This window comes from Ursus maritimus, unplaced genomic scaffold (assembly GCF_017311325.1).
Source record: "Ursus maritimus isolate PB19 unplaced genomic scaffold, ASM1731132v1 scaffold_10, whole genome shotgun sequence".
Taxonomy (NCBI): domain Eukaryota; kingdom Metazoa; phylum Chordata; class Mammalia; order Carnivora; family Ursidae; genus Ursus; species Ursus maritimus.
In genome coordinates this window covers 69,420,680-69,440,904 of record NW_024423344.1, presented here as the reverse complement: position 1 = coordinate 69,440,904, position 20,225 = coordinate 69,420,680, and the positions used below count along the sequence as shown (strand labels likewise).

The following is a 20,225-nucleotide window of genomic DNA, read 5'->3' as shown; positions in this document are numbered from 1 at the left end:
AGCTTCACCCACGTTGTTGCATGTGTCAGCACGTCATTCATACTGCACGACGTTCTCTTTATGTATTCGCCCACTGATGAACGCTTGGATTGCTTCCACCTTTGACCATTATAATTGATGCTATTTACAATAATAACGACATAAACATTCATGAACAGGTTTCCACGTAGATATCTGTGTTCATTTCTCTTGGGTAAAAATCTAGGGGTGGAATTGCTGGGTCCTCCGGTAATGCTTTGTTTCGTCATTTGAGGACCCGTCACACTATTTTCCAACGTGGCTGCACCATTTCCTCATCCCATCAGCAGCGTGTGGGGCATGGGGGTGCCAGGGGGATAAGGGTGTAGAGGGGATTCCAATTTCTGCACATCCTTGTCAAAGCTCATTATTTGACTTTTTGATTATAGCTTCTTAGTGGATGGGAAGTGGCATCCCATCATGGCTCTGGTTTGCATTTCCTGGCTAATGACGCCGAGCACATCAGCCATTTGTGTGTCTTCCTGGGAGGAATGTCTGTTTGGATCCTTTGCCTACTTGTGAATGTTTCCAGCGCGAACTTTTACTACTCACTTCTGCAGTCCTTGTCCCTGTTTGCTGGGTGGCTGTGCACATCACTGTTGTCACATAAAAAACCTTTGCTATTCTAGGTTAAAAGTGTTTCTTATCTTTGATCTTTTAGGAGTTCATTGTCTGACTAGGCACCCTCACCTCCTTTTTTTTTTTTTTTCCTATTTTAGGAAGATTGTAATGGCATATTCAGAATTAATGTAAGTGTGTCCAAGAACTTAAATTTAAAATTAAGACCTGGAGAGAAAAAGCCTGGATTTTGGGTGCCCCGTGTTTGGTAAGCATATCAGAAAAAGATCCTGAAGAATGCTATATTTGTCAGTATAAGGTTTTAAATCAATATAATATGGCATGAAAAGTAATTTTGCTAAAGGTGCCAAGATGATTTTAAGGAATACAAGGCAAAGCACTGAATTACCACAGGATGCAAAAATACAGGAAATGAGCGAGTAAGTGGCACACTGAGTCCCGTGTTGCTTCATGGAACTAAGGGATTATCACCCCAGTATTTTTCTAATACTTTGAAGTGTGTATCTCGATTCACATGGCATTGGAAATTAGTGAGGCTTAAAAGACAAAGATTTTCTATCAAATTAAACTAAACTCATCCTGAGTTTATATCTTTAAGGGAGAATCTGATATCCTCATAATAGTTGTAGAGAAGCCCAAATCATAAAGCTGTTTCCATTTTAAAACCCATTTACATTGAAGGATTTCCATTATGGAAACACTGGAAAGGAATAATCAGGAACACAAATGATTATATCTAACTTTCTCTTTAAAATTCATTTTTCTTGAAAATGAGTTTTCAAAGCATTTACATCAAAGCTAGAAGTGCCTAGTACCTTCTTTCTCATCCAGTTTACTAATGACCATGAATGAAATCTCTCAGTAGGCTTCATTGATGAACTGAGTGTCCTATTAACTTCATTTGTCCTTTTAAGTAGTCCTCTGTTTTCTTTTTATTTCATTTTCCCTCTTAGAATAACAAGTGAGCCACAGCGACGACTGTTTTGTCACAATTTGTGTGCTCTATGAAATGTCAGCACTCTTTCAAAGAAATTGCATTGCACCCAGTTGTACCCTTAGGACTCATTGTTACCAGCTTTGGCATTTCTCTAATGTGAAATTCGATTTTATAAACAATTCAGTACAATTTATACTGGGTTTTAATTTGTTTAAATACTGAAGAATTATGAAAAAAAAAAGATGAATTTGGATGTGTGGCTTGAGCCGGAGAGGGAAGTACACAACACATGGAGATACCCTTATCCTAGTGCTTACTAGAAAAGCAGTCTAATTTACATTAAAATAAAATATTAAAGAAGCATAAAGAGTTTATTTTTTGTGAGGTGAAAATGCATATTATACCATACATAATTTATTCATATCAAGATTTCAAATGAGATTTTTTTTTCCTACTGTTTTGGAATTTTGGCAAATCCTCAAAGCTGAGGTCACTAGGAGATAAAGTTTGATTATATTCCAAAGAGAGCACATGCCAGTCCCAGCAGCACTGACTAAAAGATTGTCCACCTCCATCACCCAGCTCCTGTAAAAGGAAACACTACGCTCAGAGACAGGGTCATGGAAGTGAATGAATTCAGTAGACAGTGCTGTGGCTTCTCTCCCTTCGCTGTGGGAGGAGGTCAGGGGTGCTTGCCTCCTCAGCCAAGTGAGGCCCCCCATGGGGACTGCTTCATGTCGGAGACCGGCAAGGCGAGAAGAGACGCTCGCGTAGGCAAGCTGCCCTTCACCATCTGTCAGGGCAAGGGTGTTGGGTGTTCCTGGAGGCTCCAAGTCATCAGTGCCTGGGGCCACCTGATCTGAGCCATCTTGATGGAACTCTGCTGCAAAGGGCTATGTGTTGGGGAGAGGGTGCTCCTCCCGGAGGGGCTGTGGGGAAGTTTCCAGGAACGAGAACTGAGGAATCACGCAAAGATGACCCTCAGCAGGAATGACACAGTGGGCACCCTCACACTGGGGAGTGTTTCAAAATACAGTCTATTAATAGAAAATCTGAGGTATAGTAGAGCCAACAGATCAAGGGACAATTACCAAGGACGAGCTAGTTTGTTACTCATAGCTCCCAAGACGAAGGGGGGGGGGCACAGGGAAGCACCAGGGTCAGTCACGAGGCGCAGGGGAACTGTGGGCAGGAGCCTTTATTGTGGTTTCCCTGAGTTGGAATGGGTGAGTCGGGGCAAACAGGCTGAGGATTGGCTCGCTGAGGAACTTCAGTGAGCTCTCGGACACGGGGGCTGTTCCTAGTGTGCTGGTACCTGGCGATTAGGGCAGGGGGATGGTGGCCCGGAGTGTGGAAGCTGATAAAGGAGGTAGTTGGGGCTGTGGACTCTGGGTTGGTTGGTCTGTGTTTGAAAAGCAAGCCCTAAAAACAACTCCTCCCAAGGAGGTGGGAGGGTGATGAGGGACATAGGAGGCCAAGGCAGGGCGATTCGGGTATTTTATCGAGCTGTCCAGAGTGAAGTGTGCCCATCATAAGCATGTAGCACAGATGTTAAAGTATCAAGTTTACAGAAGGTAGGAACATGGCAGACAACACGCTCAGTGAAAAGAATAGCTGTGGGACCAGAGCAGCAGTGGCCAGTGTCCACCAGTGTAAGATACATGGACTTGAATTCCATTTCTAAGTCCAACTGCATCACACGCCCATCTTGTAAGAATCAGATGGTGGCCTGAAGGGGAGGAGGAGACGGAGCGGCCTGTGCTCTTCTTCCCTCCTCAAGCCGCGGATCAGGCTGAGTGGCTAAGGAAGGGGTTCTTGTACAGGTCATGAGAACAGAGGTTTGATGTAGAACGGAGTGGGCTTTTTAGAATGAGACTCATCTTATATAACTGAAAGTGACCAAAAAGCTTTGGGATCTCCACGATGTCAGGAAGGGAGCTAGAACCCTCTAGAAGGCAGTGTTGGGAGAAAAGTAAACCTGGTTCCAACCACACGCTCTGGCATTCAGCCTGTTCCATAAAACCAGCTACCTGTGATTTTAGAAATTCAAATGAACTGACATGCAGTATTTCATGTAAGTTATTATTAGGGTTTTCAAGTTTGACAGCACTTTAAAAGCATAAGCTGATAGAGGAGGTGTCACTTGAATACCATTACAATAGGGCTTTTCCATTTGTTCAGAATATTGTGACGTGGGTTAGTTTTAGGGAAATAAAAATCTTCTGTCAAACGTGATGTAACCGTGATGATTTTCACATTTTCCTTCTTTAGTAGGCTCATCAAGGTTAGAAGCAGAAATGTTATAATTTTATATTGGCAAATTTATGACTAAGAAAATAACTTATATCTGGGGAATTGGCATTGGGGAATTCTTTGATAATTATAATTAGGAAGGACATAAATATGCACTACCTAATTCATGAGACAGTCAGGCTTCTATATTCTCTGTTCAGATGAATACATTCATTTTCTTCTGAATCACTCAGACTTGAGGAGATAAAAATTACCTTGGTAAAAAGTGTAAAATAAATATATTATAATATAGTGTGTTTTGTTTTAAGCAGAGGCCTAGGACATAGGAAAATGGAATACATGAGAGAAATATCAAAAAACTACTCAGTTTCAATAAATATATTTATGGAGTGCTTTCTGATCTCCAGACATTACTCTGTCACTGGGGACAAGCTGTGGCCCCCAACCCCTAGGACCTTGAAGTGTAGTGCGGAACATAAATTAATATTACAAATAACGTAATCCAATATGCTAAAGATTTGATGCTATGTAAGTAAGCCCCTGAGTTCACTGCAAGTTTACCTGGAGTTTGCCCCTAGATAATTTGAAGTTAAACGGTGACACATTCTAGGCAGAAGAAGATCAGATCAGATTTTGTAGAGTCTACAGCCCAAACAATTTGAGTATGCTCTTCAAGGAAAAGAATATAAAGAATATAAGTCTACCTTAACTTTTGTTTTTTGGGTTTTTTTTTTTAAGATTTCATTTAAGAGAGAGTGCATGCACAACCAGGGGGAGGAGCAGAGGGAGACAAGTAGACTCCCCACTGAGCGTGGAGCCCAACGTGGGGCTCCATCTCACGACCCTGAGATCATGCCTGAGCCAAAATGAAGAGTCAGATGCTTAACCAACTGACCCACCCAGGCACCACTTCCTTACTTTTTTAAGTTTAACAGAAATATGACTACCTCCAGGGTCTTGGAAGGGTCATTTTGGACGATGCCATCCCTTGCATTTCTCCACCCAAGGTCACAGGCTGAGCTCCTCTCCTCCTGGGGGCCCAATTCTTCCAGAGGAGGAGCGACCTCCTTATCATGACCTTGGGACCTTGGAGCACTTTTCACTGGGAGGCAGAAGATTAATAAAATTGTGAGGTTAGAACCCACATCTTAGTTTTCTGAATTGGATAAACAATATTATAATATTTTTTTTAATTAACCAGAAAAGATTATATTTAAACAGGCTTCCAAATCAAGGAAGGACAACAGGAAAACTGACAATATTGTGTTTGGGATTTACTGAAGTCCTCTGTAGTGATAGGTAAAGTTTTAAACTTTCCAATTTTAATAACATGAACAAAGCATACACAAACATCTTAGATGATTAAAATGGATACTTATTTTTTTAATACGATGTATTCTTCCAACTATTTAAGCTTATAATTCTCCATTTTATTTTTCTTGGTTTAGCCTGAAAGTGTATTTTTAACATATTCTAACTTCTAAAAGATATGGAACATGAAAGTACTTTGGGTCCTGCAAATTCAGCTAAAAAAGCACTTTTACATAAAGAAAATGGATGGGTAAGAAAGTTCAACATCAGATCTGAGTCCTGGCTTGCTTGGCTTAAAAAAAAAAATCCTTATTCAAGAAAACTGTGGCATCTGCAGAATCCTTACAGCTTCTGTCTGCTGTAAAATATATTAAATTTAATTGAAACCCCCAAAGGAAATGATGTTGGAAAAATCTAAGAGAATATGCTTGTACTTTCATACTTAAAAAATATAAATCAGAATCCCAAAATAGGAATTTCTGAGTGGGGCTTTTGCACTATATGGAAAACGTTTCTACCAATCAGCCTTAAACCTTTAGGAGCAAGTCAATTTAGCTGTATGGCTTTTTATTAGATCCCCTTTATTTACTGTTTTAATATATTTTAAACAAGAAAACCTATAAAGGTGCATTGCATTTATAATTTGGCTAGGCTTCTGTAGGCTTACTCTTCTTAGCAGTGCCAGATCCAATTCTTCATCAAATTCAGGAAATACAATGATAGTCATGACTTTCCAGTGTGTAGTTGTCTAGATCTTGTAATTATTTTCAATAGTCTAATAAGGAAGAAAAGAGAAAAACACTGAAATCTTTCTACTGACAACAAAAATGTTAGCTAAGACCCGTAATGAGTAAGGGAGATATAATATATAGAAAAGATCACTTTTGTTCGTGGGAAGAAAAAAGTAAAATGTCAGAAAAACAAGAAATGAGTCATCCCCCTTCCAAAAAAATTAATAGTATAGACAGTGTTTTAGAAATCAGGAATCAACTGTGGGTGAAGACAGCATACTGCAGTGCTGAGGTCTACAAGAAGTCTCTGTTGAGAACACCCAGAGGCAATGAGAGAAAAAAAATCCCACTAGAAGAGAACGTTCTGGAAACATCTAGGCTATGAGCAAACACCTCTTGCCACTCAGTGACCTCTAAATGCGTCACTACTTTACAGCGTGATATCCCCATAATGTCAAGAATTGAGGAAAGTGTCCAGATTCTACTCTTTTTACATTTTCTATATTAACATCAGGAATTGTAATTTATACCTTTAGAAGAGTTTTCAGTTGTAAAACTATTGCAAAATTCACACCCAGGGGCGCCTGGGTGGCTCAGTCATTTGAGCCTCAGATTCTTGGTTTCGGCTCAGGTCATGATCTCAGGATCGTGAGATCGAGCCCCATGTCAGGCTCCATGCTCAGCTGGAAGTCCGCTTGAGATTCTCTCTCTCCATCTCCCTCTGCCCCACCCCCCCACTCTCTCTCTCTCTCTCTCTCTCTCTAAAATAAATAAATAAATCTTTAAGAAAAAAAGATTTTTTTTTTGCACTCCAGCATCCCTTTGTGAGAATCCCCCATGCAGTTTGTAACTAAAAAGTGTGTTTCCAGCCCTCGGTATTATCAAGACGAGCCAGAAACGTCGCAGAACATCTAGAGCTAGAAGTTGAGTTTGTTGCCCTTTGTTGTCTCCCACTAAGAACGCCCCATTATCACCTAGTAACTAATTACATTTTAAGGTATTATAAGACATTCAAGTATTTTTGTGATTGAGCAAACGAATGCCATCCCATCCTTCCAAATGGTAAACATTACCCCCCAACCCCAAACCAGAAAGAGCTACAGGATATTTGCCCTCGGGTGCTTCTCCTCTGAATTTCACAGAGCATTCCTCTTTCTGACTTGCAGGGCAAATCCTCGGAATTTTAATTTTGACAATGTGGGAAATGCTATGCTGGCGTTGTTTGAAGTGCTCTCCCTGAAAGGCTGGGTGGAAGTGAGGGATGTTATTATTCATCGTGTGGGGCCGGTAAGGAAGCACATGCAATCCTTTGACTGCTCGACAGCTGCTTTCCTTTGCTTTGATGAATAACCGTATTTTTCATTTATACAGATGCATGGGATCTATATTCATGTTTTTGTATTCCTGGGTTGCATGATTGGACTGACCCTTTTTGTTGGAGTAGTTATTGCTAATTTCAATGAAAACAAGGTAAGCATTCTTGGTTTGAATACCGCAGAGTTTATTCTGTTCTAGCCACTTGCTTTGAGCTCTCTTTTCCTCCCACGGTGTGAAGTCGCAGTCAACCATAATGTGACTGGTGTAAATAATCCGTAACTATTTTACAAGCTACCTCATTGCTGCCTTTCAGGCACATTATTTAAGAGTACGGTTCTCTCGTTGAATTTCCCCTTTGGGTAATGGTGTCATTAATTTGCTGACAACTGAAAGGCACATCTCCTATTGTTCAAGCGGAAAGGAGGTGCAGCAAGTTATGAAAATACAATGGCTCAGCTAAGGGGCGCGCTGATTGCAGGTAATGTTACTTGCACACAATGTAAATTGGATGCTTCTTTGTAACTCCAGAGGTGAGCTCAGCATTTTGATGGGGTTGGGAGTGCAGTAGAAAATGTTCAATCCTAATTCATTGAATAAAAAGATTTTCTAATTTCATAGAAAAACTTTACGTACTTTATGAACTCGGGGAGCATGCTGAGATCCTAACAGTTCTAATGATCGGTACGAGAGCTCACAAACGGGAAAACAGCAAGCATAGTTTCCTGTCAGAAAGTGAGTTTGGGGGAGAACATTCGACATCGTTCTTCTGGACATGGCTGATATGCCCTCTATTATGTAAGGGTCAGTCTTCTGGAATCCTAATAATTGAGGTGCATACAGCTTTTGGGCACTTACTATGCACTAAGGTTTACATACACTGCTTTCAATTCTCACGACTCTGAAATGCACAGTGGAAGTGAAAACAGCTTACAGAGGTGACAGAACTTGTCTGGGGCTTATAAGGTGTAGAAAACCCCGGGATCAGAATTCAGAAGTGGTGCCGACTCTGCAGGGTCTGAGAGTCTCCCCTTTCGAGTATAAAAATGTCCACCGTTGCTCTGCGGTGAGCGAAAGCTGCACGCGCTGCACAGCACCGAGCTGCTCCTGGGATTCAGGGCTCCACCGACTCGCACGCAGGCACATCAGAGCCCACTGGCGAGGGCAGCTGCACCTGGGACCGTATCGTTCCCGGCCCCCCAGGCTCCACGTGTGTGGTTCCAGCTACTCAGTCAGTTGCCACCTTTGATGTGCGCCTAATGAGGATGTCATTTCGTCCGGGCTTTCAAAGGGTGGGACTTAAAAATCCCCCCTTTGGGCCCCACCACCACTCTGACCCACAGAAACATGGGATTTTAGAGTAAGAAAGAAGTTTAGAGAGAGATCATATTGCCCAGCCCCCTATTTTACTATAACACATTCATAAATGAGTGTCTTTAAGCCCTACAGAGTGTTCAATTTAATGCCAAGCAGAAGGAGGAAGATAGGTCTCTTTGGATGCCTTTGAGCCGTGCGCTGGAGCAGACACCGGGAATTTCTGAACAAGAGAGAAGCCAATCAGTCGTTCACAGAACGCTTAGGCTCTGCGCGCTCAGAACACCATGCTAGGCCCTCTGAGCAGACGCCTGCTTTTAGGAGAATCAAATCAATGACATAAATGAAACAACATAGAAGACGTTCAGCGTCCAGAGACGAATATTTAATCAGTCGCAGCTCTTGAACTTAGAGGAATGGCTAAGTAAGCAGAGCGTCAGGAGGTTTACTCACAGTACTGGTTGTATTTCTGTTCTGAGGGAAGAAAGAAGCATCTGGCTTGGGTAAGGGGAACGTGGCCATAAGCTCAGGTGGGTCGTTAGAGGAAGAGGAAAAGTAGAAGAAATCATGTTACCAGACATTACAAACTTGGTAATTTAATTGGAGATCCAAATTTCTGAATTATATGAACCATTTAGAAGAGATTTTTTTTTCCTGTAAGCTTTTCAGAGGGTAGCACGTGAGCTGCTATATAAGAGCATTAATTCATTTATCATTCAGTCATTCAACAGATTTCTTTGAGCACTTACAGGTGCCAGACACTGCTCTTGATGCTGGGGACACAAGGAGTTAAACACACAAACACTAAACACATAAAGATTTCTGCCCTCATGGAGCTCACACTCTAATGGTCATACCCAAAGGTATGTGAGCAGATTTCCAAATCTATAGGCAATAGGTAACTGTGAAGATATGGGAAATAAGGCAAGATTTGGGGGTCGCAATTCAGAATTATGCAAAATTATGCCTTCCCTAGAAAATGGAACCCTGTCTAAAAAGTTCAAAGTCTGTACTAGTAATATATGTATTTTTAATTTCTTGATTATGAGATAACAGTTTGATTAATAAACTTAATTTCACACTAATTAACTTTCAGAGGTTTTCAGATATTAATGATCAGATGATACCACCATGCTTATTATTCTTTTGGATCATTTCAGAGTTCAACTTTCTAAAATAATTTATATAAAAAAAGGAATAATATGAATTATATTGCACCCAAAGAACCCAAAGTATTTGTTTGCAGTTAGTGAAAAAAGTGGTTTAGCAATACTAATATCAGAAAAATTAATTTAAAACAAATATCATTATTAGGAATAAAGAGTGTAATTAAATAATTACAAAAAACTAATCAGTAGCAAAGTATAGAACTCCTGAACCATAAAATAAATGAAGCAAAACGAACCAAATTATTTAAAAAAGCTAGCAAGTCCAAAATCATAGTGAAAGATATTAACATATTTCTCTAAGAAACTCATAGACAGAAAAGAAAAAGAAAATATGAGATTTGATACAATAAAAACATTTGATCTACTGGACATAAAAAGAACCCTGACCCCAATAATTTTCAAGTATAAAATGTACCCTTTACAAGGTCATAAAATAATAGTTACCAAAAAATTGAAGATGTACAGACTGCATTCTCTAAAATAACAAAAAAAGGTAACAAAAATCTCTCATAAGCTGAAGGTGTTAAGACAACATTCTAAATAATTTATGAGTTACTGAAGAAATCAGAATAGAAAATAGGACATTTCGATAAATCATTTATAAAAATCGTATATGAAAGCTCACAAGATACAGATAAATCAGTAGAGGGAAATTTACAACTTTAAGGGTATATTCAAGAAAAATCAAAGATTAATTTATTAGTAATATGTCAAATATCAAACCAATAAATTATAATAAGAACAACAAAGTAAAATGGAAGAAAGTAACAAAGATAAGGACAAAAATTAATAATATAGAAAACAAAGATACTATAAATATTCAAGAATGACAACAGATTCTTTAAAAAAAATTAAATTGAAAAACCTTTCTCAAAGTTGAGCATGAACAAAATGTGGAAAAGGAAAATAAACAAGCTATAGTGAGTCAAACAAGATAGGTAATGATACAGGGACAGAAAGTTAAACTTACAAAACAGAACCAAAAGCCCCAGGAGGGACCGGGTGTATATAAAACAGAAGTAGCCCAACAAATCAGTGGAGAAAATGAGACCATCAATAAGTGATGCTGGGGTCATTGAGTGTCTAGATAGAAGAAACTAAACAGAGATCTCTACCTCACAGCCTACCCAGAAATGAGTTCCAGAAGAATGAAAGACTTAGCTATGAAAAACCATTTTCAACCATGTAGAATTTATTTTTGACCCTGCAGTAGTTGTGGATTTCTTGACTTTAACCACAAAGTGGAATCCATAAAGAAAGAAATTTATAGATTAGATTACATTAAAATGAAAAGTTTCTGAGAGATGAGACACAGGATAAGCAAAATGTTTTTTAAAAAAGTAAGCTAAGACTAAGAGAAAATATATATGACTGACATAACTGACAGAAGATTAATATCCAGAACATATTAAGAATTTCTATAAAACATCTAAAAGTAAATATCCAAATACAAAAATGAGCAAAGACTATGAACAGGCAATTCACGTAGGAAGAAACAGGAATCATTCCCCCATTTACACACATAAAAAATGTTTCATCTCACTGATATTAAAACTAAAGTAGATACATTTCCCACCCATCATGGCCAAATTTAAATGTCTGATAATGTCAAGTATTGGCAAGAATATTAGGACATGAGCACTTGGAGATTGTTAGCAGCAAATTTTCTTGGTTATTCTTCTTTGGACAGCAACTTCACAGTATCTGACAAACATAAAGATGTATAAATTCCTAATGCCAGCAATTCCTCTCCTAAAGATATGCTACCAAAAAAGTCTCATAGATGTTTACCATGAGAAAGAATATGTGTGTTTATTACAATATTTTTATAGTACATAAACCTAACTTCTGATATATTTGTACAGTGGGATACTCTGAGCAGTTAAACCAATTAGGTCTAGTGTCTAGTTGTATGCAAAACATAGTGTTCAGTGAAGATAAAAACAAAATGCATAAATAAGTACAGATTGGATACCATTTATATAAATTTTTAAAATTCAAAACAAATATGTTCTTATGTATTAATATATACACAAACAGCAAAAGTCTGAAAACATCATGCGGAGGACACACACTTGAAGGACAGTAATTAGCTCTGTAGAAAGAAAGGAAGAATGGGAGTGGGTGGTGAGTGGGTTTTTTTTTTTTTCCCAGTTCTGCCTTTATAATACAGTATAATGAAATTTCATGTAATATATTTATATGCATATTAATGAAGTATATATATGTACACTCACATATATGTAATAAAGAATATCTGATCTAATTTAGCCATTTGTCACAGCATTAATTCTTTAAGAGGCAAGTTCTGTGACTTTATACCACTTGAAAATAGTTTTGTGATTATATATATCAGAATGATTTAAAAAAAAAAAAAAGGACACAATTCCCTTAGCCAGAAGTAACAGATTGACAAGCTCCGATTTTGCTGCAGCATTTCCCACAATGAAACGAAAGAAAATTAACCGCTATTAGAGTGGGTATCCCTTTTTGAAAATTTGATTGTGTAGAGAACCTTCTTTAGATTTTCCCAAACCTGAATATTATACATGTTCAAAGATGCCAGTTGAAGGCCACCCTTTTCAGGACTCCTCTCAAGACCAAATTTGAGAATTCTGACCATGCCTATCGAACCATCATGGTATTTGAAGAATATCTTTATTTCACACCCCCAAATTAGTCCTGTTGGTATTACCACCCCATTTGCAATGTCCTTGGTGTGGAGTAGACGACATTAGGTCTTTTTCTGCTTTCCTTTGTTTATTAAGGGGACAGCTCTGCTGACTGTAGATCAGAGAAGATGGGAAGATCTGAAGAGCCGACTGAAGATAGCACAGCCTCTTCATCTCCCACCTCGCCCGGGTATCAAAGATGCTCTGATTTTATTCATGTTGGGCACCAGTGTTCATGATTCCCCAGGAGTCTAAGATTTCAATTAAAATAATAATCGTGAGGCCACTAGGCGGTTGTGCATAAGTTAATATAGAAACAGGCTCCAAACTACAGATCTCTCCATAGGCTATTAAAATCAACCACCCAAAGGCTGTGCTTCGGTGCTCTCAGGATAAGCCCTAATGAAAAAATGAATTTTTAAATAAAATATATTTGTGCTAGCCTTTTAAACGTATGAGTGAAATGTATTAAACTGACAGAAATTGAATGATGCGGTTCTCCTTCCAATACGGACGGCGTCATGCACCGTCGTTTTAAATATTCAGAACCAGCCATTCCTACAAAACACCACACAATAGATTGAACTATAGGGGGAAAAAAGTAATGAGTTTTAAAATGAGCATTAAAGGAAATGAAAGACAAGAAAGTAAATGTGACCTATGTCTGAAATGCCCTTGCCTCAACCTCTCTTTTGCAGATAATGATGGTTTTAGAGCTAAGATGTATGACATAACCCAGCATCCATTCTTTAAGAGGACAATCGCATTGCTTGTCCTGGCCCAGTCGGTGCTGCTGTCCGTCAAGGTACTTTTCTTTCACGCTGAAACTCTGGGAAGGACTTGTTTGTTCATGGTGCTTCCAAGAATATCGCAAGGGGCCATATCCATTCACAGTCTATGTTTTTTAGTGTAAAAAAATTAAAATTCGCAGTCATGTTCTAATGAGAGAAGGGAAGGTCTCAATGTGTCTGATGGATGCAGACAAAGGCCAGTGTGCTGTTTCTCTTACAGTGGGACGTGGAGGACCCAGTGACGGTTCCTTTAGCAACAATGTCGGTTGTTTTCACCTTCATCTTCGTTCTAGAGGTACGGCAATGAGCCAGCTGGCTCTGGGGGCTGCAGTGGGCATCGCAAAGGACAGCAGTGGCCTCCTTTGACAGTACTCACTGGCAGCTCTGTGTTCCATTGTTTTTGAAGTCTTTTTTTGGGAGGGGGTGGCATGCTCATATTTTCCTTTTTGGGCTGTGGTGCTTCACTTGAACAAGGATTTCACTTTATATTTCAGACTTGTCTAACAGCAGAAAAGGCTAACTGCTGTTGATTGTTGTGTCTGGATGTTGGCCTGTCTGGTTATGTGAGTTCAGGTCTTTGTACTGAACTGCAAAGACCACCGTAATTCAGGGACTCAAACTGCAATGTGGCAGCCAAGGGAGGTGGCCCAGACAGGATTATTTTAATATATAGTCCGTAATAATATCACTTTCCAGGGCAGTCTTCTTTGAAATACAAGCAGATTCTTATTTCACCCTGTACTGGTTGATGTTTCCCAAAATCTATGGTCTCTCACTTAAGGAAGAAAAATGTCCTGCTATCAGAACTAGTCCTAAAACAAGGAGAAAAGAGTCTGGAGAATACAGATTTGTAACTTATCCAGCTTTAAAATTTAGATAGATAGATCTATATGTATATATCTGTATCTGTGTATCTATCTCTTGGTAATAAATTCTTCACTTTGGTTTGTACATCCTTTAAAAAAAAGTGCCTCAAGTTCACACATTTAAATATATGCTGAACACTCAGCCTCTATTTACTGTCTTCCTTATCTTCCCCCAGGTGACGATGAAGATCATAGCAATGTCACCTGCCGGTTTCTGGCAAAGCAGAAGAAACCGATACGACCTGCTCGTGACGTCGCTTGGTGTGGTCTGGGTGGTACTTCACTTCGCCCTCCTGGTATGCACGTAATTCAAGTTTATTTTAGTTGATAACTTGGGTTCAGGTAACCCTGTTTCCGGTCTCATTTCAGTCTGGGTCAGTCTACCCTCCCCTGTCAGAGTAACCTGCCTACATCCAGCCTTGACCTTGACGGGCCCTTGGCCGTGCTTGCTCACACAACCCCTCCCACTCTTCACACAGACTCAATCTGGCCCCTCAGAGTCCTAGAGCATGTGAATGAGGAGAAGAACATTTAAGATTTCTAGTTTAACTCTCATTTTCCCAAAAGAGAAATATAAAAGAGAGAGAGAGAGAACAACGGAAACAGAGATTATGAGACCTGCCTAAATTCACATGCGAGCTGGTATCAGGAGGCTCAAACCCAGTTTTCTGAGCTGAAGTACAGCATCTGTGCCACTACGTTCTACTCAGTATTTCACAGTGGGATTTTCAGGCACTTTTGCTGCCTTATTACCAACTGACATCCAGCTGCCATTCCTCTGAAGCCCGTCATTCTCAGTGTCTGCACCTGAGTTCTCACTCGTTTGCCTAAAATGCCTCCACCTCCATGTAGTCTGAGGTCCAGCTCAAAATCTATACCCGTGGGTGCGCTTGACTAAGATCTAGACCGGTGTTGTCTGGTAAGAACAAGATGTGGCCACGGATATAATTTCAAATTTTCTCGGAGCCACATTAAAAAAGTTTAAGAGGAACAGGTGGTGTTAACTTAATAAGGTATGTCAGCCTACCATATCCAAGATATTACCATTTTAACATGTTGGCAATATAAAAATTATTCAGGAGGGAGGTTATATCCTTTTTTTGGTACTAAAACTTTGAGCGGGTATTTTACATTCACCGCACAACTTAACTGAGACTCACTGCATTCAAGTATTCAGTAACCACATGTGGCTGGTGGCTGCCATCCTGGACAGCAGAGCTCTCAAGCCCCTACTCTGGGCTCCACCGTTCTCCGGCCTTGATCGGGTTATTTGTCTTCAGCGATCCTTTCTTCCCTGTTCTGAACTTGGGGATATAACTTCATAATCTATCCATTCTGTATGGGCATTAAGGAGATCAAGCACATGAAGTTCTTCTAACTGTAAAAAGAGTATACAAACCAATAACGCATTATGATAAGTACCTTCTTCTTTAGTCTTCTTTGATCCCAGATAAAAGTAATGTTATCAGATTTCCCCGCTCTCTTCTACCCATTCTCTGATCCTCACCGATGTTAGAATCATGCCAGGAAAGATCCATCACACACAGAACCCATTTACTCATTACAGAGGGCGTGCTTTTGTATGAAATTGCTATGCTCAGGCAGCTAGGTATTGAGTGTCCTTCTTAAATCAACTGTCACCTTCAGCGTCAGGAGCTGGGCCAAGCCTCAGTAGGCCCGCAGTCACCCTGATCCATTTCCTCCAATGATAAATGGTTTTGAGCACGAAAGATGTGCAAGTCACCATGCTGGGAATGGAGAAGAATGCAGTGAACAAAACAAAGGCATCACGGCTCTTGTGGACATCACAGCCTGGGAAATTGATGTTTTGTTTTATTTTAAGGTTTTAAGCCAGAAAGTTTAGTCATGATCCAAGAGGCTGGGGGCACTTTGGGACAGCTGCAGGTAGGCATTCATGGAATTCTCCCAAGCCAATGAGAGTTACAGCCATAGCGAGGCAGATGGAGGAAGACACACACTCCTGGGATGACACAAAGTAGTAGGAGGTGGTTTCATCAGAGGGGTCCTGGAAAATGTCCCTGTGGAAGTGATGGCTGGGTTTAGTCTGTATAACGAGGGGCATGTTGGCGGCTGTCCATATGATGGAACGCTGCAGGAGGGAAATTGTGCCTGGAGTAGAAGGAGCAAGGGGAACACGGCACAAAATCTGGATGGCACCTCTCAGGACCAGGCAAAGGATGAGGCTCATCGTCCTAGAAGCCGTTGGGTGTCGTCACTTCCAGAATGCAAGGTGAGAAGCCATGTATAACAGATTTGGAACTAATGTGGAAAGGAGCAGCAAAGTCCATGTTTTTATCTTGCCCTAGACAAATGGAGCCAAAAGCTACTTGGTCCAAGCAGAAGAGGAGAACAGGCTTCCTAATTCCGGATGTCCCAGAGAGGACATCTCCCACCGAAAAGACCAACTTGCCTGTTCTCCCTGACCGCTTCTGTTCTCCTGAAAGAACTTCCAGTTCTGGAAGGATGCTCATCCTTCACTCTATTTTGAAGTGGTCTATTGTGAAGGAAGATGCAGTCCTTGTTCCCATCCAAAGTTATTTCTGTGCAGACACATTCATTTCCTTCTACCTCAAGGATGTCACCGGACCCCCTTCCCGGGGGCCCATATGTGACTGTTGTCACTTGGCAAAGCAAGGCTCCTCGAGAAAAATCATGTTTTGGCATGAGTTTAATGCCACAGTTGTTATTGCGGTACTAGCTGATGGGATCTTTGTTTCTGAGATGAAGCTTTCTTAGTCATAAAGCACACCCAGTCATCTCTCGCTGCCAATCGCACACTTGAAGAATGAGCTGGATGTGTTTCTGGGTGGAGCAGACATCTCTGAAATCAGCTTACAAGAATGTGGCCGGCTGGTGTCCAGAGTCTCCGGAGACCTTCAGAGAGGGGGAAGCTGACCTCCCGCCATCTTTTCCAACACCACACCTCCTCCTTTGCCAGGATTCTTGCATTTCCGGTCTCACTTGGCCTCCTCTTGTTGCATTGTTACCCTACGTTTTTCTTGCTCCTCAAAGGAGCTGGTCACTGTTTTATGTAAAATAAGTTTTAAAATACAGAAATCAGCTGAGCAAAACAGGGAGCGAAGTTTCATTTAAGATTTGATTTTATAGCTAATATTTATTCATGAGTTTTGGCAGTGACCTTTTCAGCACCTTTTAAAGATAAATTTCTTATAAGAATTTCACATTTTATTAAACTAATTACTCAGTAGACTTCACAGAAGACTTAAAATGAAAACTGGAACTGTAACAAGATCTTTTGTGCACATTATGAGCGGCTCTCTTCTGTTTAAATTTCAGAACGCATATACCTACATGATGGGTGCCTGCGTGATTGTCTTCCGGTTTTTCTCCATCTGTGGAAAGCATGTGAGTACGTTGTAAAGGATGCTATCAAAGGTTACATATGCACAGAAAAAAGGAGCAAAGCCTAACTGACTTCAGCCGTCCTTCTGGGTCTTCAGGGTGGAAGTTAACAAAGTGCTGGTCATTCTAAGTCCAAATGAGCAAGTATTAAATATTAAAATGAATCAGTAGCTTAGTTATCTTTGACATGTTTCCTGACATTCATGTTGTGTTATTTATTCTTCATATTTGCTAGACGAACTCAATCATCAACTAAAGAGAGCATATTGGGCATGGAAGCAAAAACCAATGGTCTTAACACTATTTTTATTGTTTTATTTGTCATAAAGTTACATCATTGCAAAGAAAAATAATCTTTAATGAAGCTTCCTGATTCTGTGATCCCAGATTTTTATATGCTTTTCTTGTTCGTGCATACACTCTGCATCTATTTTTCATTTTTTAAAGTTGCTTCCTTTTTCATTACTGACATTATTTCATATACGTTCCATAAATAGACATATTCAGTACATTCGATGTTTGATGCTATTTAGTATTTTGTCATTGTTTAGGCTTGTTTCTGTGAACATCTGTTTTTGGAAGAATCCCGAGTCTACTTGGTGGGATAGGCCAAGAATGGACAGCCCTCCTCAGAGAGACAGGCAGAGGGAGAAGAGAAAACGGAAAGCTAGGAATTTTAGGGAGGGGCTTTTATCAATTTGGCTGAAAAGGCTGAACAGTTTGAAATACAAGTTGAATTTCTTTCTAATTTTTTTTTAGTAATATTCAGATTTAATAGCCTTTAATAAGAATCAATTCACAGCAGTTGTCAAATGAGGGTCACTCTTGTACCGGCTTGCGTACCTGTCATTCACTTCCCAGGTTTGCCAGGCTACGTGAGTTGAATATTCATTTTCTCCTCCCCGCCTCCTGTCGGTGCAGGTGACGCTGAAGATGCTGCTGCTGACGGTGGTCGTCAGCATGTACAAGAGCTTCTTCATCATAGTCGGCATGTTCCTCTTGCTCTTGTGCTATGCTTTTGCCGGTGTTGTTCTCTTCGGTACCGTGAAATACGGAGAGAACATTAACAGGTGGGTGTATATGTATCTTTCTCTTCATTTTTCAAGCAAACTTTTTTGGACATGAAATCATGAATAAAAATCTGAATGACTTTTGCCCATTAAAGACGAAAGGGAAGGGGGAAGCGATCAGTTGGAAGCAAAAACCGAAGAAAATGGCCAAATTTTAAATGACATTTTTCTCATTAAAACAGCCTCCATATTGACTTTGGAAACCTTATTTCCATAATATTCCCATAATGTAACATGAATCCATAATTCCAAATCTACCATCATTCAGGAATAACCACTCCTAATATCCTGGTGAGTTCTGTCCATCTACTGCCAAGAAACAATATATTCTTTTTTTTTTAATTACACTTTAAGATGACTTTGGGTCTTCCTTTTTCTTCTTTTTTAAGCCAAACATGGGAATTATAACTCCCAAAATGGTTACTATATGGGAAAAGCATTTTTCAAGGATTATCTTAAATTTTGTGGAAGCACCTCATAGTTTTTTTAAAAAAATAATTACACAGCAAATTAAGTACAAATGTGTCTTGTTGCAGAGATTACTCATTTGATCCATGGCAGTTCCACTTTTTATAGCAAATCCATGTGAAAGAAGGAATCACTTGTACTTGTCAAAGCTGGGACCCTCAGTCATTCAAGATGCATGGCCAGGGGGCGCCATGCTAGGGCTGGGTTCAGACAGCTATGCTTGAGGGCAAGTATGAATAACAAGCACATTAAGAGGGTATAGCCTTAGACATGGTAACTTAGCAACCAAATTTGCTACCTGTTTTAGTGGTGACGCCTTACTACTTCATGACAAACTACCCACGTTCTGGTTTTTCTTCCTTAACTAGGCATGCCAACTTTTCCTCAGCGGGCAAAGCCATCACCGTACTGTTCCGAATTGTCACAGGCGAAGACTGGAATAAGATTATGCATGACTGCATGGTAAACTTCTCTTCATCCCTAACAGTGCCTCAACGTCGAACCACATGAAACTCTTTGCTATGCCATTTTGGCAGTGTTAACCTCGTTAGCATCAAGACTTTGTGTACAAACCACAAAGCTTGGCCGTTTAGGTCATAAAATTGCATTCTTTTCCATTACAGTGTATGGGCATAGGCAGGAAGAATAACCAGCGAACCTAGCTTGAGCTATCGTAGTTCCATTTGCCGGATCCACATTGTGTGGGCATTGTTCCTTCCCTCCCACCTGTAACATTTTGGCAGTCCGGTACAGCCAGGGGAGTTCCGCTGCTTTAACTGAACTTATTCAACAGCTGTTCACAAGTGCCTGGTTTATACTTGGCCGTATGCTAGGTGCTAGGTCTCCCTAGCATGCTCAAGGAGCTTACGGCCAGGCTCTGAGTTACACCCTCGCTTTGGGTCCTCTCCTCTCCTCGCTGTCCCTCCCGTCTCCCATAGGACATCAGCTCCATCAGGAGTCCCCGCCCCACGCTAAGACTGCACTGCGATGTTCCTACAGCACCCCGCGTTTCCCCTTCGTAGGGTGTATCCCAAGTGTCGTGAGTTACTGGCTTGATTATTTCATCTCTATTTCCTCTCTCACGACCTCAAGAACAATGCTGTCCGAAAGAAATTTCCGGCAATCTGCTCTGTCCCATTCAGTAGCCCTGTGTGGTTTCTGAGCACTTGAATGTGACTAGTGCACCTGAGCAACTGAATTCTAAATTTTATCTAATGGTATTTGATGTGAATTAACATACATTTACATTTTAATAGCCACATGCAGTCCGTGGCTCCCGTAAAGCATAGAGTTCTAGACTGTCAGCAAGTGAAGGAGGGACAGAGTCTAGGTCTTGCTTAGACTTGTT

At 40.3% G+C, this 20,225-nt stretch overlaps 1 protein-coding gene across 1 annotated transcript in view; it reads left to right on the top strand.

Moving 5' to 3' along the window:
• Nucleotides 1–20,225, top strand: part of NALCN (sodium leak channel, non-selective) — a 285,252-nt gene that overhangs the window by 251,545 nt on the left and 13,482 nt on the right. The window contains 10 exon segments of the mRNA XM_040624300.1: nt 738–844; nt 6,996–7,116; nt 7,201–7,299; nt 12,395–12,488; nt 12,997–13,103; nt 13,310–13,384; nt 14,132–14,251; nt 17,274–17,342; nt 18,261–18,409; nt 19,246–19,339. Of these exon segments, the coding sequence (XP_040480234.1) occupies nt 738–844; nt 6,996–7,116; nt 7,201–7,299; nt 12,395–12,488; nt 12,997–13,103; nt 13,310–13,384; nt 14,132–14,251; nt 17,274–17,342; nt 18,261–18,409; nt 19,246–19,339 (1,035 nt within the window).